General features: G+C 53.3%; 1 protein-coding gene across 1 annotated transcript in view; it reads left to right on the forward strand.

Moving 5' to 3' along the window:
- Positions 1 to 22,145, forward strand: part of CRIP2 (cysteine rich protein 2) — a 31,004-nt gene that overhangs the window by 4,394 nt on the left and 4,465 nt on the right. Inside the window, exons 2-8 of the mRNA XM_069862244.1 lie at positions 5,396 to 5,490; positions 7,312 to 7,369; positions 7,839 to 7,979; positions 8,155 to 8,223; positions 8,635 to 8,729; positions 9,007 to 9,064; positions 9,219 to 9,279. Of these exons, the coding sequence (XP_069718345.1) occupies positions 5,396 to 5,490; positions 7,312 to 7,369; positions 7,839 to 7,979; positions 8,155 to 8,223; positions 8,635 to 8,729; positions 9,007 to 9,064; positions 9,219 to 9,279 (577 nt within the window). The remainder of the gene's footprint in view (positions 1 to 5,395; positions 5,491 to 7,311; positions 7,370 to 7,838; positions 7,980 to 8,154; positions 8,224 to 8,634; positions 8,730 to 9,006; positions 9,065 to 9,218; positions 9,280 to 22,145) is intronic.

The following is a 22,145-nucleotide window of genomic DNA, read 5'->3' on the forward strand; positions in this document are numbered from 1 at the left end:
GAAGTGAGGCTTTGGGACTGGAAAAGAAGGGCAAGAAAAGGCGGAGTAGGAACACCCAAGCAAGAGGTAATGGAAAATCTGGTATTGCAATGTTGCAATCAAGCAGGGAGCCTGGAGTGAGTGTCCTGGTGCCACTTTTGGCTGAGATCGGTGGTGGTGCCCATCACTCCTGCCAATGGACTGGGAGGCTCTGAAGCAACCAGGGAGGTGATGGTGCGTGACACATCCTGGCATGTGGGTGGAGAGTGCTCTTCCACCAGGCTATTTTGATAGGAATGGTTGGACTCGATGATCTGATGGGTCTTTTCCAACTTGGTGATTCTATGATTCTATGCTGCACCCTTACTGCCCCCAGGAAGGTCCTGAGCATGCTCTCCCATTGCCTTTCCGTTCACACTGTGTTGCCCACTGGCCTGGGTCAAAAGCTACTTGGACCTGGCTGTACCCTGTGGCTGCAGAGAGGAGCAGAAAGGGGACACGAGGAGCTGTGGGGATGGAGGGATTCTTAGACAGGCCTGAGTATCCACTCGAGTCCTGCTCTTGCTGACACAGGCCAGGAAACTCTCATCCTCCCAGCGCTGGCTGCCAGAGATAACATCTCGGTGTGCAGGAGGAACACTGTGCCCTGGACCAACAACTACCCAGGGAGGGGTTTTTATTGTGCGCCTGCCTGTGTCCCAGCTCTCCCCTGGCTGGCTGCACAATCCCTCGCCATGCGGCAGGATGGGAGAAGGGCTGCAGGCTGCCTGGATACCTGCAACACCTCACATGTGGGTCTGCGCCACAGCAACAAAGCAGCTGATTTCTTAGGCTTAGCCCTACTGAACCCAGTGCCTGGCAAGAAACACTGCTGATCCTCTCCCAGCACAGCCATGGTCAAGTTGCCTGGTCTCAGAGCTGGAAGGGTGCATGCCATGAAGATGCTGCTTGACGGAGTACAGCAGCCCCACAGAAAATGGAGAGGGATTTCTTGGAGGCTGCCCTGGCCCTGTCAACCAAGGTGGGATGTTTGAGGCTCACAGCCAGGAAAGTGCCTGCAGTAGGTGAGGTTTTGTCGACAGGGAGAGGTGGGGTGGATGGGAGCTGGGCCATGCACTAGGAAATGCAGCTGGAAATGAAACAACCCTCCCTCGCACCCAAGTGGCTCAGCTGCACAGGGGCTCGGGTCCTGGGGAAGATCTTGCCTCTCCATTTGGCTGGATGGGAGGGCTTGGGAAGTGGGACCCCCTACTTGGGCTGTTTCTCGTTCCCTCTTCGGTGACGCTGTACTGAGCTGGCTTTATTGCACACTTGGAAGGAGCCCAGCAAGTAAGTTGCTTGGGGCCAGCGGGCTTGCCTTGCCTTGCCTTGCCTTGCTGCGGAGGAGCTAAATATATATGTCGTGGCCACGAAATCACAGTGTGGCATAGCTGTCGGTGCAGGCTGTGAGATGGGGAGAGGAGCTGTCTGGCCATGCCTGAGGAGGGCAGAAGGGGATGCGGTGCAGGAATGTAGGAAGGTAGTACTGACCCTCCCCAGGGGACCAGCAGGACACCATGGCTGGTGGCCCAGCCCGGCATGGCAGGAAAACCTCGAGTCATACCTCTGCCTTTTCCATCTCCTGGCCATGCTATGAGGGGCTGGGGAGGGAGTGAGGCTTCTACTGTCTGAGCTCTCAGCTTTGTTTCCAGCCATTTTACCAGGCTCCTTACCCTGTGGTCTTCTCTTTTATGCATTCCTTTGTGCCTGTGACTGCTTTGAAGCACATCTGCCGTCTGCCTGACAGCATCCAAGGATGCCTGTCACTAGGTCCCCGTGGGGATTTGGCATCTTTATCGCTAGACTGGGCTTTGTCAGCCCCTCCCCACATCCTCCCAGGGCTGGATGGGGCACAGCCCAGCACTTTGCAGAGACGGAGCTGCACCTATGGTTGCTTTTTCTGAATAAGCCTCCAGCTGAGAGCAGCATTGACATCAGGCTGTGGAAACACCTGTGCGAGGGCCTGAAACTGGCTTGGCACAGCCCCTGGTGCTGAGGCTGGGAAAGGAGTGCTCCCTTCCCACTCTAAAAACATACACCCATCTCTGGCCTGTGCCAGCTGCCTTGCCTGGGCATGGTGGGTAATTAAGAGATAAACCAGGTTGTCTCCAGGGTGTGGCTGCTGTAGAGCCAGGGGGAGCAGACTGCCTTAGCAGCCCCCTCGAGTACTTTCCTGCTCCTGGCCTTTGTTTTTCCCCCAGCTCTGGTGATGGTGTGGGCTGCACCCCCTGCATGGTGCAAATGCACCTCATGACTATGTCCTGCAGCTCGTCATGTACCTGGCCTGCCTTCGCTTTTCCTCAGCAGGGGCATTTCCTCCAGATGTTTATTATTGATGGGCACTCGGTGCCCACCCACATGAGGCAGGTAACGCAGAGCAGGCAAACCTAGAGTCACGTGCCTTTGGCAGAGGGCAGATTCCTGCTGCTAAGTGCCCTTAACTGCCCTTCCCGAGGTGTGCTGCACAGCTGGGTTAAAGTTGGTGGGCTCGAGGGGAACATCTTGCAATGGGCTCAGTGCATACGGGCAGGATCCAGGGCAGGTTGTGTGTGTGCTCGGTGTGATGCTGAGAGGGTGCAAGTGCTGTCCCGTCCCTTCCCCACATGGCTCAGTGTGGAACATTGCGTTTGGTGGTGGAGGCTGGGTGCGGTGTGACCTCTGACCAGAGCGTGGGCCCTGCTTTGCCCCAGGCTGCTGATGGTGGGTGCCCCCGGAGTCGAGGGATGTGGAGCGGTGCTCCTTTCAGCAGCTGTGCAGTGGTCTCTGCTGTGGCAAGAGGACACGGCCAGGGGCTTCTCCTCCAGAACTGATGCAGTGGTGCAGCAGATGTGGCCGGGTGACAGGAAACCTGGACACTGGTGCTTTCCCTTTGCAGTGATTTACGGAGCAGCGTGGCAATGGGTGGGATCCCGCTGCCCTGGAAATTAGCTGGGGTGGCTCCAAGCTACTTCCTCTACTTGGCGTGAACAATGCTGCCTGTAAAGTTGTCCTGGCTGTGCTAGCCCCGGCTGTGTCCCCTGGGAGGAATTGTTTGTAGCCAGAGGATGCCTGACCAGCCTCTGCGTGCCATTTCATCTGGGGGCAAGGGGCAGTACTCGTGGTTCCTGGGCTGTCCCCATGCCCTGAGAGCAGGACAGTGCAGCAGACCACTTCCACCCTCCTGCCCCATCCCCTCCCAGGGGCTGTGGGTGCCAGCAAGGTCCCTCTTGCTCTGCGTGGCCTTGGTTGGGGCTGCATTCATCAAGGAGCAGCAGGGATTTTCAGCTGTCTGAAATATTACGGAGGGGGGGTATATCCCCTTGTGGGGACAGGAAGGAGCTGATGTGGGCTCTGACTGGCTGTAATTTCAATGGCTTCTGGAAAACATCCGCCGGGAGTTTCCTTCTTGCTTTGTACCCGGAGCTGTGACAGTGCTGGGGCTGGCGGGGGGAGCCGAGGGTGACGCAGCCAAAGCACAGCCTGACCTGGCTGCGCATCCACTGTGACAAAGCCGACTGGCTCTTTGGCCCCAAGCCCCTGGCTCAGCTTTCAGCCCATCACATTCCATTTCCCTCCCTGGTCACCGCAGGGAGGCTCCTGTTCCTGCTGGGTAGGGCTAGGGGATGAAGGGCTCCTACAACAGCCCCCCAGCACCTCTGTGTACCCCTCACTTTTGGGGAGTGTTTGTGGGTTGGGGGCTGTGTGCCCTGGGTCTGGTCCTCTGCCCCCACGGGTGGCCAAGGGCTGCAGAGGAAAGGGAACGCAGGGTTCTGCCCTGGCCCCTTCCCTGTGTGATGCCTGGTGCAAGGGGCTGGGGAAGCATGAGCCTGCCTGAGCTCCCAGGCTTGGGGCCAGCGGGGATTTGCCCTGGTAGCTTTGAGCAGGCAGGAACAGAGCCCCAGCTGTGGTGGGGCATCCCTGCCATCCAGTCACACCTGGGGTTTGTTCCAACAGCCTAGACTCACGTGTGGGATCTGGGATCACTAGGAAGTCTTCCGAGAGCTGCTTCCAGGTGATGCTGGTGCCCCAAGCCTGTCCTTCATGTGCTTGAATGGGGTTGCTCTTGGGGCTCTCTGCTGCACCCCAATGTGATGGCTCCAGATCTGACCCCTCATGGTGTCCTCCTCTGCCACTTTGCACTAGGGCTGATTTTTTTGGGTGGTGATGGCAATTGTTTCACCTTATCTTGGCCCTGTGGCATGCCCCGGGCACAGCTGTTTGCCTTGGGAGGAGTGTGGCTCTGGAAGCCAGGACCTGCCCTTGGGAAGCTCTTGACCCCCATCTTGACCTGATGTAAACAGGTGACATATGCTGAGGTCCTGGGGGAAAGAAGGGCTGGGAAACCCACCATTGCAGGGGAGGTCTTCTTGTAGAGCAGGGCTGAGCTCTGGTTGCACTTTTATTTGCTTGTTAAATATTTTATTTGGCTCTTCTGATTTAGTTTTACAGTGACTTTAACGGGATCATGCTGTTTTTCAGCTATCTCTGCACATGTCTCGGGTAGAGGGAGCGTGAACAGGAATCGTCAGGGGGCATAAGGCAGTGCCGGAACCCTGGAAGCTGGGAAGGAGTGGGCTAGTGTGAGGCCAGGGATGTGGGGTGAGGAATGGAGACATACAGCTAGGGGACAGCTGGAGGAGATACATTCATGTAACCGACCTCAAAGCATTTTCCTTCCCTGGATTTGCCCACGGATGCTTTGAAGCATTTTTCAGTGCTGGCCATGAGTTGCTCTGCAGGTTCTTTGTGCTCTGGGGCAATGCAAGGACTGTGCCCACATACGGATCCACAAGTCACGCCCGCTCCCAGTCTAGGGGCGAGGGAGAAGCACCGCACATGCAAGAGATGGGTGTTTGCCACGGCCAAATATCCATCCTTGGTGGCACTGAAGGCTCTCTACCATCCCGTCCTCCTGACTACAGGCAGGCAGGTGTCCTGGGTTGAGGGTTGGAGCTGTGATCGAGGCTCCCTGGGGAGCCCGAGAGGCTGGGTGTGCACTGGGAAGGCGTGACTAAATGGGTGGGGTGGGCATGGTAACACCAAATATTTGAATGGGAGCAGGGTCACTCTGGGTAATGTGGTGGATAAAAATAGACACAGAGAGTAGGAAGGCAAATGCTACCGTTGCTGGACTGATGTGTGGGAAAGGCAGACTGTGCAACGGCACAGCCCTTGCTGGGGGGAGCGGTGGCAGGGGGTTGTGTGTCCATGGCCTGAACAGCCCCCAGGGACCCTGCAGGCTGCAGCAGAGTGGTCCCTGCAGCATGGCTGATTTGCACAGCGCATGGATGAGCAGCCCCTCTCAACTGCAGCCCCCTGCTGTGCTTGGAGCCTGGCTTCCCCAGGGGCTTTAACAGATGCCAGGCAGCCACTCACCCCTCATTTGTGTATTTTGCAGCTGAGAAGGTGTCCTCCCTGGGCAAGGACTGGCACAAGTTCTGCCTCAAGTGTGAGCGCTGCAACAAGACCCTGACCCCAGGTGGGCACGCTGAGGTAAGAGCTGCTGGGGTGGATGGGGCTGGGGAGCTGTGCTGCCATGCAGGGGTTGCCTGATGGGCTCTCCAGGGCTCTCCAGCACCCCAGGAGTGGGGAGTCCTAGGAACTGGGCTGGGGCATGAAAGCCCAGGAGTGTAGATTGTGGCTTCAAATGCAGCTGCTCAAGAGCTGTTGTGCACAGTGCTGAGCAAACCACAGAGTGGTGCTGGCAGCCCATGTGGTGCCCCATCTGGGCTCCCAGGCAGCCTGTGGCAGGGCTTGGCACGCCCTGGCAAGCAGTTGAAGCTGCTCCATGCACGGAGAAGCTTGTTTGGCCATTGTACTGGCTTCAAAGGTGTGCAGGTGCCAAAAGACTGGACCAGAATCTTGGTTAAAAGCACCAAAACAGGGGGATGCACAGGTTGCCATGGCAATGCTAACTTGGCACTGGTGCTTTTGGTGTCCTTGGGCTTGTGCTGGAGTGCGATACAGCTGCAGCTGCTCAGTACTTGGGCACACGAGGGTGCTGTGCTGGGGCCTTGGAGCAACTGTGTTTTTCTTGTGCGATGCCCCAGCGTGACACGCGGTGCTTTGGGTTTTGCACAGTGCTTGTCATACCCGAGTGTCACTAACTCTTTAGCTCAGTTTCAGCACATGGCACAGCTGGGGAGCAGGCGGTGGCCTTGGAGGAGTGAAGGCTGGTCCTTCTGGGAAGGATGGGGCTGTGTGGGTGGATCTGTGCTTCAGGCTGGGTTAACCCTGGGGGATTTGCTACTTCTCCATATAAGGCCAGATTCTGCTCCCTGGGGAAAGGCAGCCAAACCTCCACTGACTGCACTGAGAGCAGGATTTGGCCCTTCTCTGCTTTTTCTCCCTCCTTTCAAGCTAGTATGTCCAGCCAGGTTGGAAAAGTGTTGAAGGGAGGGAGACCAGCTAAACGTTTACCCTCCCTTCCGGCATGGTAATGCTGGGATCATGCTGATATTTATGCCTTGCCATATTTTGCAGCTGCCTGCGCACTCCCCCAGCCTTGTTCCCAGCCACCCCTGACCCTTGCCTTTGGCACAACCCCACCTGGAGAGGACAGAGAAGGGGCAATGCTCCTGCTAAGATACCACTCTGCCTCTTCTGGGGAAGGCATCCTTGCTTTTCAGCAGAGGGGATGGAGGGCAGGAGCACTGGGTGTGAAGCTGGGCTGGGATGCTGAATGGAGCAAAACAGGGGTGGGTTCGTGCCTGAGGACAGGGTCCTGGTGGGCGTGGCCATCCTGCCGGCCTCCAGGCCTAGCCGTAGATGCTCTTTCTTTTCTCTTGGACTTAGCCTGTGAGAAATGGCTGTGGGATCTCTGATGCCCATCGCCTGCTTCATGCCTTCCTGCGATAATTGCCCCCAGCTGATAGAGGGGCTGATAGCAGCTGGCCCAGGGCCAGCACCCACACGGGGCCTCTGATCTTAGGCCAAGGCAAGGGGTGAGGTGAAGCTCAGTGGAAGCCACGGTGCTGAATAACAGCCTCTGCTTAACAGGCAAAGTGATGCCTTACTGAGTCCTGGTGGCACACCACAGACTGGGATTCGGAGGTACCTCTTGGTAGAGCTGCTGCAGGGTACTGGTTCTCCAGCCCCACAGTACAGCATGTGCAGAATAGCCAGAGTGTCTGATGCAGGAAAAATCTTTGAATGCTCATGTCAAATTAGGCTGTTGCTGGCAGACAAACAGGCTTGGTGCATTTTGGGATGTAGGCATGGCTGTGGTGATCTCTGAAAACCTGTGGGGATGGAATCAATCCTGAGGGATCTGTGGTCACCACTCAGCATGCTAATACTCCCCTCTCTCCCCAGCATGATGGGAAGCCCTTCTGCCACAAGCCCTGCTACGCCACACTCTTCGGCCCCAAAGGTACGTGTGCATCCCCCCTGTGCAGCTGTACTCAGGGCTGCAGGAGGGCCAGGTCCCCCCATCCCAGTAGGTGGGGAGCCGTGGCCCTGAAAGCACCCTAGAAGCCAGGCTAGCATGGGCTGAGCGTGAAACCAGCACCTTGCAGTCCCACTGGGGCCATCCCCTTCTGCAGAGGGAGACGAGAGCTGCTGGAGGGAGGGATCCGGCCTGACAACTGTCTTTTTTTTTTTTATATATATATATATATATATTTAAAAGATGAATTCCCATTCAAACAGAAGGTGGAGTTGCTCTCCTGTCCTAGACATGGCTGGAGAAAGCCTGGGTCAGGAGAAAGCAAGCCAGGGCTGAGGTGCATCTGTAGCCTGGTAGTTCATCAGGGCTGCAGGAGGTGGGACAGGGGGCTGGGAGGAGGATGGAGAATCTGAGTGCTCCCAGGCCACCAAAGCCTCTCTTTGCCCCACTGCAGGGGTGAACATTGGTGGTGCTGGGTCCTACATCTATGACAAGCCGCAGATCGAAGGGCAGACTGCCCTGGGACCCATTGAGCACCCAGTGAAGGTAGAGGAGAAGAAGGGGAATGCGGCACCTCCAAAGGGACCCAGCAAAGGTGAGTGGCAGGGCAGGATGGGTAGCTAGGACCCTGCCGTGGTGGTCAGCTGGTCCAGAGCTGCCATGTTTGGTGATGGTGTGGGGTGCAGCATGTGTGCAGGGGATCCTGTGCACCCATGTGTCTCATCTGAGATGTGTGCCACTTCCCATGCCCATGTCCTCTTTCTTTCCAGCCTCCAGTGTCACCACCTTCACCGGGGAGCCCAACATGTGTCCACGCTGTGGCAAGAGAGTCTACTTTGGTAAGGTGGTGAGGAGTGGCCCCATGGTGCTGGGGTTTTGTACAGGACCCTAGTGACACACAGAGGGGCTGGGTGGAAGGTTTGGCTCAGAAATGGGGTTGGAGCACAGATGGATCTGCCTGAAGAGTTTGCAGGGATGGGTCTTCTTGGAGGAGCTCCTAGGTGCAGGGGTTCATCTGCATCGTATCCCTGCTGTCACTTCCCAGGTGGGTGGCATGGGCTTAATAGCTGTCTTTGGCCAAACTCTGTCACCTGTGAGGCAGCAGAGGGGTGGGAGAGATGTGGGAGGCTGGGGTGCACAGGGCTGTCCTGGGCTTTTGTCAGCAGAGTTGATGTCCCCATGGCGTGTGCTCCCCCTCAGCATGTATGCATGGGAGCTGGAGTGAACCTCCCTCCTTGTCCCCACTCTAGCTGAAAAAGTGACTTCGCTGGGGAAGGACTGGCACCGTCCCTGTCTACGCTGTGAGCGCTGCAGCAAGACACTGACCCCAGGAGGACATGCTGAGGTATGGATGTCCTTACCCCAATATTCCCAGGCGGCGTGCATAGGGGACGCCAGGTGGGGCTGTGCTGTGTTGCACTGGTTGGGCAGCCCTTACCTTTGGAAGAGGACAGATCTGGTAGGAACCGCTCCTACAGCTTCCAAGGGGTGGGTGCAGGTGTCTGGAGGGGATGACCAAAGCAGGAGAGGAGCCCAGGGAGAGGAGCCCAGTGACGGGGGTGCCTTTCCCCAGCCACCCCTCCCTGCCCCAAGTGACCTACTTCTCTCTCCACCCTGCACAGCATGATGGGCAGCCGTACTGCCACAAGCCCTGCTACGGGATCCTCTTTGGGCCAAAGGGTGAGTGTCTTGGGGTGCATTGGGTGGGCAGCTGGTCCAGGGGTATGCGCTGTGCCTGGGCTGCTGCTGTCAGTGCTTATGCCACTGCCCACAGAGGACCTGGAACCCCTTCTTACCCAGGTTCTCATTCTCCTGCATCTCCCCTCCCATGCAGGTGTCAACACCGGAGCTGTGGGAAGCTACATCTACGACAAAGACCCCGAGGCAAAGAACCAGCCCTAGACAGCATCCCCCTGCCTACCTGCTCTGTGCCCCCATACTAACCTCCTGCTCGCAGTGGGAGCAGACCCTCACCAGGCTGGCCACGGAGCTGTGCTCTCTTTACTGTCTCTACTCCACGGAGGACACCCCTGTCCCCTCCAGTTATATATCATAGGTTATAATGTAAGTTTCAGTGTTCAAAGGCAAAGGTAGAATGTGTCTCTGTTGGTTCCCAATGCGCTCTGCCCTTTCCAGCCCTCCTGCCAGCTCCCTAAGTACAGGAGGCTGCGTGGTGGGTGTGCTGAAAGCCCGGGAAGGGTGGTGGCAGGAGACCCCACCACACGAGGGAGTTCCCTGCTGTCCCCTACACGGTGGTCAGAGTGCCCAGCCATGTTCTTCCTCAGCTGCTGGGATCATACTGGTCCCCTGAGGGCTCTCATCCATCTAGTAGCACTGCCCTTCTTCTGGCTCTTGCTCTCCTCAGGGCTCACAGCTGACGCCAGCTGCAATTGGGGTTGCAAGGTCTGGCACCTTTGTGTATCCCCATCCTTGTGACCCAAGAGCAGCCCTGAACGTGCACCTGGGCAGGTGCCCAATGTGCTCTTCTGTCTGGTTCGGGCTGGTGGTCCTGTGGCAGCAGAGCCCGTGCCGGGGGGGGCGCACTCGACAGCTGCAGTCCTGGGGCAGGGTGCTGCTCCTTTGGAGGGCAGAGCACATTGGGCTGGTAGCTCAGCGGTGGGATGCCCACCTCCTTCCCAGAGCCAGAGGTTTCTCGTTGTTTATTTATAAGCAGTTGTAAATGTGCCCCTCGCTTTGGAGAATGACACGTGCCTCCCAGACTCACCCATCCCCTCCCCCCCACGCACTGCCAGCTCCGCTGCTGCCCAGGAGGCTGGGAAGGCGGCTGGTGCAGGGGACCTGCTGCGGCAGCCAGCCCTGTGGTGCCAGCACACAGCTCTTTCCAGACTCTCTGCACTGTGGTGGAGCTGACTTTTGTTACTTGCTGACAATAAAGGTTTTGAAAGATGCGTTGGGTGGTTCAGCTCTGTGTGCTCTATGCACAGCATCCCCGTGGTCCTGGGATGGTCCAGGCACCGCGCTGCTGTGGTTCTGCCCCGGCTTTCAGACAGAGCAGCCTAACCCCAGCTGGGCCTGAGCTTTCTGTGCAGCACAAGGCATGGCTGCTCCTGGAGCTTGTAGGAGGCTGTGCTGCTGGCCCTGCAGCTGGGATGGGGTGCGATCCTCTCTGGTTTGCAAGGTGGAAAACTAATGGAGGGATGTAGTGCAGCAAGGAACGCTGTTGTGCTCAGCCTGGGCTCATGAGCAGGCACGGTGTCTGAGCAGGGCTGCTGGTTGGTAAGCCCAGCCCTGCAGCAGCAAGGCAGGAATGCAACATGCCCCCAACCTCTGGGAACTGCCACATCCCTGGCCAGATACCAGCCCTGCTTCCAGGCCTGGTTTTAGACATCCAGCTAATTCCCCCTAGGAGCTCAGTGTCTGGAAAGCAAGGCACAGAGGCTGGGGCTGCCAAGGCAAACACCAGCTCTGGGAAACCACTGCTCTGGCTTGTCCCCTCCGGCAGGTTCTTGCAAGAGTCCTGTTGGGCTGCTGGCTGGCTCTGCCTCCCCAGGGAGGCAAGAACACTACTGGCCCTGTTTGCTGGGGAAAAGGGGGACCTGGTGTCCCTTGCAATGTCTTGCATCCTTGCAGCAGCGTCAGCCCAGGAGCTACTCTGTCACTATGCAGGAGAAGGGTGAGTGAGTGCCGACCACAGTCCCCGACTTTGCTCTTTGCCCATGTATGGCTGGGGAATACAGTGGGCACTGCAGAACAGGAACACTGGCTCTGCCTGTGTATTGGACCTGCGGGGAGCATTCGGATGCAGTGGCATCCCCCAGGCTCAGGCAGCTGGCAGAGCAGTGGTTGCCGGAGCCGCTGGTTCTCCCTCTCCCAGCAGCCTTTTCCCAGGCACAAAGGGCTTGGCAGCACGGTTTCTGGTCTGGGGAACAGGCTGTATGTGTTCGTATTTTGGCAGGGTTTCTATAGAAACCTGACCCCTCTGATGCTGTAGGGGACAAGGCTGCTGTGTAAATCAGCGTGGTGTCCCTGCTGGCTCCTTCCCGGACATGCAGCAGAGTGCTGGGCTTTCGCAGCAGCGGTGCTGGGGTTCGGGGTCCCCATCACCCACCTGGAACCCAGTGTAGCTGTCAGTGAAGACCTCAGCACAAATCCAGCTCTCATTGCAAGCACTACTTACCATTATTAATTAACCAGCTTAATATGCCAGGCTTTTTGCCAGCCTGTAACAATTCCCTGCAGCAGGGAGTCTCCCCAGTGGATTATGCAGGCTGACTTTCCTTCCCACCTGCAGCCAGGCTCCCTCCCCACTGCCTCCAGGTGGGACGCTTACTGCAGGGGGGCCTCACCTGAGAGTGGTGGGCTGGAAATCTGAAGGATGTAGCAGAATTTTGGGATCTCATGTGTTATCCATGTGCATGCTGGGGCGTCAGGCGTCTTCACACACTGTCAGGCTGGTGTGGAGACCAGGATACCAATACAGCAGAGGCACTTTGCTTGAGCAGAGAAGGCAGCTCCGGCCTCTAATCCTGGTGCATTTTTGTATTTATTTTTGGGAGGCCTATGTGAACTGAAAATGCCCCTTGAGGCTTGGAAAATGTCCTTCCTCTTGGGGATGTCAAATATTTTATTTTGTTTTCAGTTCAGGCTTGCTAGTGGGATAAAAAAAGTTGGAGGACTCTGGTGATTACAGGCATGCTCTCTGGGGTATGGAGGAAAACAGACAACAAAGTTGATGCAGCTTTGCTTGGAGATGCCCCAAGCCCCGTGAACTTGTCCTGGGCAATTACCCTTGCAGGCTCCCAGAAAAGCAGGGAGCCGTGCATCGCTGTTCCTCTCTGGGCACAGGACAGGGATACTGCCGGCTGACGTGATGCACCAGTGGTCAACCTGTTTTGAGACGCTTTGGGTAAATGGGTGCCAGCCTGGGTATCCCTGAGCTGTGGGAGGAGCGGGATTGTACCTACTGGTGTTTCTCAACAGAAGGCTGAGGGAACCCGTTGTATTGACCTTGATGACATGAGAAGCCAGACTCAATAATCAATGCAAATTTGATTATTAAATAAGGTGCCCTTTAATGCAATGTTGGGCATGCAGAGATAGCTCCACCTAATGTCTGAGCAACTTCCAGCACATATTGTTGCAAGTAAGAATTCCCTAGCTAATTTAGAGCTTCTCCTTTATACCTCGTCTGATATGGTCTCCTATATAAAATTTCAAAAGGACTCATATTCTCTTTTATCCTTGGCTTCACATGCAGCCTAGGTAAGCCTGGGTAGAGCCTGATACCATTATAAATTTTCTTCTTGACATATTTTATCTATTTGCTGTTTTATGAACTGAATAATTTTCTCTACTTGCCCACTTGCCTGGGGTTTATATGGAGTGTGCAACTGCTAATCGATCCCTAATGTTTTCACAAAAATGAGTGCTTTTATTTGATGAAATAATCATGGGTACTCTGAATCAGGTTATTTCATTCAACAAAATCTTTGTCACTTCCTTTGCCTTACTTGTCCCGCAAGGAAAAGCCTCTGGCCATCCAGAAAAAATATTGTAAATATGAACAAGTATCTATACCCTCTTTTTCTTGGGAATTCAGAAAATTCAATTTGCCAACACTCTCCAGACATGTTTCATTTCCTAATTATTCCTAACTGTATCCCATGTCCTGTGTTGGGATTATTCTTTAAACGTATTTTACATTGTTGAATCATTTGCTGAACCATGGTAGATAAATTCCTCCCTATCTATTTCTGACTTAAGAACTTATATAGGGAGTCTGGTCCCTTTTGACAAGTTCCCAGACCAAGCTGATAGGTACAATAGTTCTGCCGTCTTTCAATTGTGCCCACCCCTGGGAAGGAATACCCCAACTTCTTGTATTAATTCCTGATCAGATTTGGAGGATTTACTACCTTCCTGATTTTCCAAGTTTTCTCTCTATTATCTGGCATTAGAGCTAAAATTTGCTCTTGCATTCTTTCTGCCACCTGTTTGGTCTTATTATCAGCCTACTACCTGTTTCCTGGTAGGTGCTACCTCTTGGGTGCCCTTGACAGTGCGTGATGGTGACTTTAGTTGGTAATTGTACTGCCTCCAATAGGCAAATTATTTCTTCAGCATGTTTAATCTGTTCTCTTTGTGCTGTCAATAACCCTCATTCCTTCCAGATCACTCCGTGAGCATGAACAACTCCAAAGGCATATTTAGAATCTGTCCAAATATTTATCTTTTTTCCTTTCACCAGTTCCAAGGCTCTGTTCAGGAAAATAATTTCAGCCTTTTGAGCCAAAGTCCCAGCAGGCAATGGTTGAGGTTCAAATAGCTTGTTCCTTGTTACAAATCAAAGATAGAACTTACAAATATCACTAAGATTGGAATTTCTTCTCAAATTTGATTGCATTATCTTAGATCAAATAATGTTCATGGGATGACAGTATATTCATATTGATACCACACCAGTATTTGCTAAAATCCCATTCACTACTGTCTGTGCCAGAGCCCAGCAGTTGCTAATCTGGTAAGGGGCACTGGAATGCAGAGTACTACTAAATCGATTCGCTGTAAAAGGGAAGGTTTTTTTCTTGTAACTTCACACTTCTATTTTAAAAAAACTTTCTCAAAATATTCAGGTATTTTCTCCAGGTTAGGGTGAACCAAAGAGTCCTCCCACTCAAACACATGCAGACTGTTGAACAATGAACTATCTTCGTTGAATCTCTTGAAAAATAAACAAGGCGTTAATTTTATAGTTCTCATCAGTGCTTGGATGGCTCGAGCTAGAAAATAAACAATCAAAGCAATCAAATCTCCAGAGAAACAGTTAGAAAATTTATTGCAGCTGGATACTAGTCAGTTGCATCTCAGTAATGTTCTAAGATGATCAGAGTTCTAAAAGTTTACAAATCAGAGGCACTTGCTTTTGTTGCTTAAACCTTTTATACACATCCAATGACCACTGCTACTTAAACCTTTCCTCTCTCTCCTTCTCTTCACATAAGTTTTATATCTTTCTTCTCTCTCCTTCTCTTTATGTACCTTTTCCACCAGTGATCACACTTTCTATTAAATTACATCAAGTTTTGTCTCTGCAAGTTAGGCAAGTGTTCAACATTTCTTACATTATTGATACACATAATAGACACACACACACACACACTAAACCTGTGTGTATTGTTCCCCAATTACACACACACAACAACAAAACTGCCTGCAGAATAGTCACACAACCAATTTTGGATAAATTGATAGCTGGTGGTCCATTAAAAATTTTAAGGGTAATTTCCCTCGTATTTTAATAAAACCTGTTTAAGAATCCCAAATAATCATGAGGGTGCTCATTATTTTTATCCAAATAAAATTGCTATTTTTTCTTTTACGCTAGGTAAACCTACCTGTTTGCTGGCTTAGTGGACAATTGAGATGAAAGGTTTCAGAGATCTATTTCTAAGATTTCATCTCCGCTAAACCCTGAATGCTGAGTGTCTCTCAAACCCTGTACCAAAACCAAGACAATGGGGACTCAAACCAAGACAGTGGGGGCACAAACTGAAAGAAGAGATCCCTGTCAAAAAAACAAGATAAGTAGGGGCTCAGACCCAAGACAGCAGTGGCTCAAGCCCCTGCGTCAAAATCCAGGCTTCCCCAGGATTCCAGGTACAACTGTACCTACCACAGGAAAAGTGGACTGCAACCAGTCGTACAGTCCCCTGCATAGGACGCGTTCTCACAACTTATGGGTCTTCTCCATTACTTGTCCCCTTGGCACACACGCTCTGCCCTCTGTGGGTCTTCTTCAGGGGTCTCTGGATGAAGGCCGTAGATCTTCCTCACAGCTGAACTTTTCAACTCTCCTTCTTGCGTGTGCTCTTAGACTCCTTGGGCACCTCTTCAAGGTTGCATCTGGTCCTAGCTGGTTCTTTTTTTTTCTTATCATTGTACTAGTCCTTGTTATCTGGCTTAATTAGATACAGTCACATTCTTTCCCGTTCTTTCTGACTGCAGCCTTGTTAAAATTCCTTATGTAAGTGTAAGTATTCAGGCACAGGCTAAAAGTTATTATTCAAGCTAATCTTATATTTTAGTTCTAAAATCACAAAATCTATATATAACATTCAAATATATAATAGGTTCGTAATTTATAACAAATAATCTCTTCCTTCACCCAGCCTGGCATGAGTTGAATGGCTCAAAGCAGCTGATTGCCCCCAGCATCAGTGGCAAGGCTGGAAGTGCTGGAGACCATTTCTGGACTTGTCTAGGGAGGAGGGACTTGCCTGAGCCTGTTACCTGCCCTCCCCACCTGATCAGGCCAGGGGCGGGGACAGAGTTTAAAAATCCTCACGGAAGCCTGCAATCTCTCTGTTTTCTCCCTCTCTGTTTTGTCTTGTCTCTCTGTTGTTTTACCTGTTTTATCTGTTTGTCCCTCTGGGTTTGTCTTGTCTTGTGTTGTGTGTGGACATCCACCATCTTCTGGATCCGCCAGACAAAGAAACACCTGCTGCTACACGTGGAGCTCCTAAGGTGGTGCCTATCTTTCCTATTTCTCTTGCAACCCTTTTATCCTTTCCTATCTTTTCTCCCTTTCTTCTTTTCTCCATTTACCTTCTTTGCAACACACGCAGCTGCAGTGGGTGGTTTTGGTTTGATTTCGGGTTTGATGCCAGGAAACATTAGGGCTCTCTGTGCTGTTGCGGCTCGGTTAAGCAGATTGGTACAGTGCTGCAAAGTGATGCTGACTGAGGGCTGTTCCAGTAACTTTCACAGCTGCAGCTTTTCTTGTCTGTGCTCTGTCCCCTCCTGGTTGTTTGATCTTTTCAATTCAGTGGTTTAAGGTCATGCATCGTATTTAGTAAAAGATATAGTGTACACCTCTACCTCTGAATGATTCTGAATTGCTCTGTTGCCCGTGCCAGGAAAAAGAACTCACTTTCTTTTAAAGTGGGATGTGACACGTGGTGCCAGTAGAAATAGGGCTGCATCACTCATGGAAAAGGGATGAGCGAGTGTTCAAAGGCCGGGCTGCATGCATGACAAACACCAGGGAAGGACTTGGTAGGGGTAGGAATCCTGTGCAAGAACGTCTGAGCTGGTCTGTGCAAGGGAGGGAGATGCAATCATCGTGGTATGGAGGGGTTCCTAAATGCAGGCAATTGGCAAGACAGCATGGCTCTGATGTGCTGGGGGCTAGAGCAGCACAGCTGGGAAGTGAAGCAAGACAGATTTAGAATCATAGAATTACTAGGTTGGAAAAGACCTCTTAGATCATCAAGTCCAACCATTCCTATCTGCCACTAAGCCATATCCCTGAGCACCTCGTCTACCCATCTTTTAAACACCCTGTCCCAGTGCCCAATGACCCTTTCTGTGAAAAATTTTTTCCTGATAGCCAGTCTGAACCTCCCTTGGAGCAGCTTGAGGCTATTTCCCCTTGCCCTGTCCCCTGTCAAGCACACACCTCTCTACAACATCCTTTCAGGTACTTGTAGAGACCAATAAGGTCTCCCCTCAGCCTCCTCTTCTCAAGGCTAAACAATTCCAGTTCCCTCAGCTGCTCTTCATAAGACTTGTTCTCCAGCCCCTTCACCAGCTTCATTGCTCTTCTCTGGACTCGCTCCAGAGCCTCAATATCTTTCTTGTGGTGAGGGGCCCAGAAATGAAGACAGTTCAAGGTGCAGTCTCATCAGTGCCGAGTACAGAGGGAGAATAACCTCCCCGGACCTGCTGGTCCCATCATTTCTGATACAAGCCAAGATGCCATTGGCCTTCTTGGCCACCTGGGCACACTGCTGGCTCATTTTCAGTCCCTGTCAACCAACACCCCCAGGTCCTTCTCCCCCGGGCAGCTTTCTAGCCAGACTTCTCCTAGTCTGTAGCTGCACAGGGTTGTTGTGCCCCAAGTGCAGGACCCGGCATTTGGCCTTGTTAAACCTCATGCCATTGGTCTCAGCCCAGCGGTCCAGCCTGTTCAGATCCCTTTGGAGCCTCTCTACCCTTCAGCAGATCAACACTCCTCCCAGCTTAGTGTCGTCTACGAACTTGCCAAGGGTACATTCAATGCCTTTATTCAGGTCATTGATAAAGATATTGAACAGGGCTGGACCCAGCACTGAGCCCTAGGGGACACCACTTGTGACCTGTCCCCAACTGGAGTTAACTCCATTTAAAGCATTTGCTGGGAAGTCAATAAATAGGATCCAAAAGGGATGAAATGCTAGAAGATGTGATTCAAGGTGGGATATTAAAAGCGATCCAGTAAGCACAACTTGCTCCCTCAACAGCCGAGGACTGGCTCTGATACTCCCTGAAGTCAGCGGTACGGGTCTCCCTGGCTTTGGCTCTGTCCCAGGGGGAGGTTAAAGTACTAGGTGTAATTTATTGGAGAGGGTTTAGGAAAACAGGCAGGGATGAAGGAGGAGGAATGGTGTGACAACCACGGAGAGGAAGATAAGAGCTATAAATACTCCTGCCAGTGCAGTGCACTGGGTTATTGCACAGGGAGAGCTACTGGTGCAGGCTCTGGCCAGAGCACTGGTGAGGAAGGTGGTGGCTTGGGCACTCAGTGGTTATTTGGTTTGCTGCTGCCTGGGAGCATCCACGAAAGAATATGCAAACTTCTGGCTTCTCCTCTCACTCTGCCCTCTGTTCTTCTGTCCATCTTGCTTGGGTAAGGCAAGGCAGAGAGCTATATTCCTCCACCCTACCCTGTGCTGCCACTGTGGCATGACCATGCTGAGCAGCGTGCTGACAGGAACAGCAAACACCTCTGCACCCCTGCCCCTTCGCCTCCTCCAGTGAATTTTTAACCAGGAATGAAAGGTGTGATGTCAATAGCCTGGGCCCAGCCCAGGGCAAACAACACCACTAGGTGAATGCTCTGTGTCAGGGCAAGGTTGAGATAAGGTCCCTGCGAGCAGCCCCTGAGTGGTGCCCATGCTTCCCACCAGTGCCCAGCATGGCTATGCATCTACCCAGCAGGCAGAGGAGATGCCTCATGGATGCTGAGCAGCTTCCCAAAGCAGCAGGCATTGCTTCCTCCACGATGCTGGCTGGATTTGATAGCCACAACAGAAACAGCCCGGGCTGTGCCAGGAAAATGTATCAAATGCTCCCACTGTAGGATTTAGCCAGGTGGTTTCCTTGGGCTGCCAGTAATGGAAAGCTTGCAGAAAAGAGCAGATGGTAGTGGAGATTCTGGCCAGACTGTATGCAGGGAGGCCAGGGGCGTGGTGCCTGGATGAGATGGGAGGAAATCTTCTGTGAAGCTGGAATCTGGAGGGGTTGGAGAGGTGGGTGAGAACTACTGCACTCTTCTGTCTCACAGATGAAATCCCAAATGCATCCTCAGCATGGCCTTGCACGGGCAGCAGGGCTTGCTCTGTCCTCACTGAGTCCCTCTGCCACATGGCAGCACCTTGCTGGGCTGGGAGCCAGTCCTGTGGCTCCCATGTTTGTTATTGCTCTCACAGTGTAATATTAACCGTGTGATAATAATTCACGCCCTGGCGCTTGAGGTTGAGGACTGTCCTGACAAGGGACTGCTGCAGGTAGCCACCTACCTTAACTGTGATGGAAATGTTTTCACAGTTTCTGCTAGAAACAGCCATGTGATTGCACATGCCCACAGCAGGACATGTCCACAGCACCATGTCCAGGAGGGCAGTGAACACAGACTTTGGTGTGGCAGCTGTTCACAGACTCAAACCATCCAGGGCTTTACAGTGCCAGTGGCAGCATGCTGGTGGGTGTGCTGAGCTCCCTGGCCAGCATCCCCCCGAGTGGCTCTTTCTAAACCCCTTCCCCAAGCCCCTTCCTCCCACTCTGACTTTTCTGCAGCTGTCCTGTTCTCTATTACTCCCAGCCGTTGGCTGCCTGTTAGCTTTACGCAGATATACCCCAGAGTTTTTCCTTAGGGTGTAATTTGCCCAGACACCTGTCTTTGTGCTGTTGTTTTCCCAGCCAACCGGTAATGGGATTAGCCATGTGCAAATCCGGAGGAGATGGAAGGCGAGTGGGTGTGTGCGCAGTGTGCCAGCCCCCTGCCATGGGGTAACCTGTGCCACTTTGCAGCACTGCAGTGCTGGCATATTGCAGGTTTTTTGAAGGGATCATGTGTCTGGCAGCTTCCCCCCAGCCTTTGCTGGGCTTTTTGTAAGCTGCCCTATAATTTTCCTGTCAAATTAGAGTCCCATGCTGAGCTGGGTAGGGCGTATTTTACAACAATTCATCTTGGCTCAGCGAGCCCTTGACTTGCACATGTGTGGGCTGAAATATGGCCAGGGAGGGAGATTTTGCACCACTCATAGTTGTGCGAATGCTGGGAAACCACCAGAGCGGGGTGCCACGAGCCTTCAGGTCAAGCCTTCACTGGTGCATCATCTTCCCGAGGTGAAAACCCTCCGGGGGCTGTGACGTGAAAAGCGTGGGAGCTCCTGTCTTGCCTCAGTGAGCAGGGACAGGAAGGCAGCTGGGAGCTGTTACCCCGGCAAATGGGCTGGTTTGCTACATAGAAATAGCTGTTTGTTCTTGCTGTGTTAGCAAAACAAACCCAAATCAGCTATGTTACCCACCCTGCCTGCTAAAATGCTTTTGACTTTTCCAGTTTTTTTCACTGGTAATTAACAGGAGCCAAATGGCTGGAGGGGCATATTTGCGCAGGCAGTGTATGCCCATAGCTCTGACGTGCCCAGGAGCTCTCACCTTGCAACCCTGCTGAAGAGCTTGAGAAACTCTCGGGGCTGTGAGGACCTTGCACAAAATACACTGCAGATGGACCTCGTCATGGCTCTTGGCAACACTTGGCAAGGAACTGGGAGGGGACCCTGTCCATAACAACAGCACCCAAACAAACATATGGGACAGCCCAGGTTTTTCTGAGGACAATTGCTAAGCCACTGAGGCGCACTGGCGCCTGATGCTCCAGGATGGAGCCTCACCCACAGATTCCTGTCAGAGGGCACAGACAGTTAAGTCATGATCTGCTCTAATGGTTAAATTAGCTGGAACAAGGTCTCCAGATAAGATAATGCTATGGTTTTCTGAGGAGGCTGCTCTCCCTTGGTGTTGGCTAGGTTGTTTCCCTGGCAGGCTGTGAACCTTGCTCTGAAGTGGTGTGTAGGCTGGGACTTAGCTTTGCTGAAGACACTGCTCCTGCCTCTCTCCTGCTGCTCCTTGGAGGCGTCTCTGCCCAACACCAGAACTTGCTCGCTGCTTGCCCTTGGCTGTGTCTGTGGTCACTGTCCCACTACAGAGGGATGAGCTGCCTGCTGCTCACTTCCACTCTGAAATGGCCCACAGATGTTTGCAGCATGGTTTTGGCTTCTGGGGTGGGGGTTTGAATGGCAGAAGTATTGAAGGGGTGCATAGCCTCGCAGCAGGGCTGCCCAGGCTAAACCAGGGTGATGGGAGGTTGCTGCCAGGCATACAGCCCCGTGCGGGCAGGGCTGGCAGAGAGCAGTGTCCTTGGAACGTGCTTTGTGAAAGCTGCAACCGAGTTTGTGCCCACTCTGTTGTGTGAACAGTCTCCAGTAAGTGCAGGGGAACTGAGGGGAGGGGGTGGCTGGGCTCTGATTCAGCCTGGTCAGTCAGTGGCAGCATTCCTGCCACCGGAGGGGCCAGGCTCAGTGGTCTGTAGGGACTGGCCACAGGGCTCAGCCAGCTAGAGGAGACCTGTGAGAGGCCAGTTTTCCACTGCCTGCTGGCACAAAACCTGCCTTAACAGGGAGCACAGCTGAAGACAGCTGTCCTGGCTGGGCAGTGGCCTCAAGGCAGCCTGGCACTATATATGAAGGGAAGCAGGGCCACCCGAGAGGGGAGAGGACATGCCCCATCCCCTGTATTTCATCAGGGTGCCAGCTGCACCCAGCATGGTGCAGGGAGGATGTCCCAGCCTGAGCAATGCGGTTGGGTTCTTTGCAGGGCATTTTGGTTTGGTGCAGGGGGACATGGCGTGGCTGAAATACGGTGCTTGCACATGTGTGGGGCCTCAGGGCAGGAAGGACAGGGAGGAAGCAGGGTGCAGGCAGCAGCCCTTGCAGGGCAGCTCTTTCCACCCATGCTGTAAAACACTGCCTCAGCATGACTCACGCCTTAGCTGGGATCAGGGTTCCCAGCGATGTCCTTGCCAGCACAGGCCGCTGACCGCCCTGCTGAGCGCAGCAGAGCCCTTGCGGTAGCGTGCCAGAGGCGCTCTCCAGTCTGCAGAGGGGCTGCTAGCAGACAGGATGAGCCTGAGAGCACTGACAGCAGTGGGAAGCATCAGCAGGATGAGGGCTTCTGCTGGGAAGGGAGGCTGGAGCCAGGCTGAATCATAAAGCCATCCCAGATGAACCATGAACTTCTCTTCTAAACACAGCTTGCTGCCTCTCCTCCTGCACCCATGGGTAGGCTACAGTGTCAACAGGGCCCTGTTTGTGCAGGCAAGGGTTGCCCTACATTTTGGAGGCAGACATCAGATGTCCTGGCACTGGGTTTCACAAGCCGTCGTGACCTTTGCAGCACACGCCCTGGGGAGGATTGTTTCGTACAAAACAGTTCTTTGGATAGGCTTTTCATTTCCTTCACAACCAAGCTCGAAGGAACTGCAGTCTTTGTTCCTAAGAAAATAACAACAGTCAGTGCTGTGGCTCGGCTGGCTCTCTGCAGCGAGTGGAGCCGTGTTCTGCACACACGCCTTTCACAAGCTCGTGCTTCGTGTTCTACAGGAAACTTCACTGCAGATGAGAGATGCTGTCTGAGGGCCAGATTTTACACTGCCTTGGGAAAAAACAGCTCTGTGCTCAGAAGGGATGAGCCCTGGTCG

This window comes from Phaenicophaeus curvirostris, chromosome 8, assembly GCF_032191515.1.
Source record: "Phaenicophaeus curvirostris isolate KB17595 chromosome 8, BPBGC_Pcur_1.0, whole genome shotgun sequence".
In the NCBI taxonomy this organism is placed as follows: domain Eukaryota; kingdom Metazoa; phylum Chordata; class Aves; order Cuculiformes; family Cuculidae; genus Phaenicophaeus; species Phaenicophaeus curvirostris.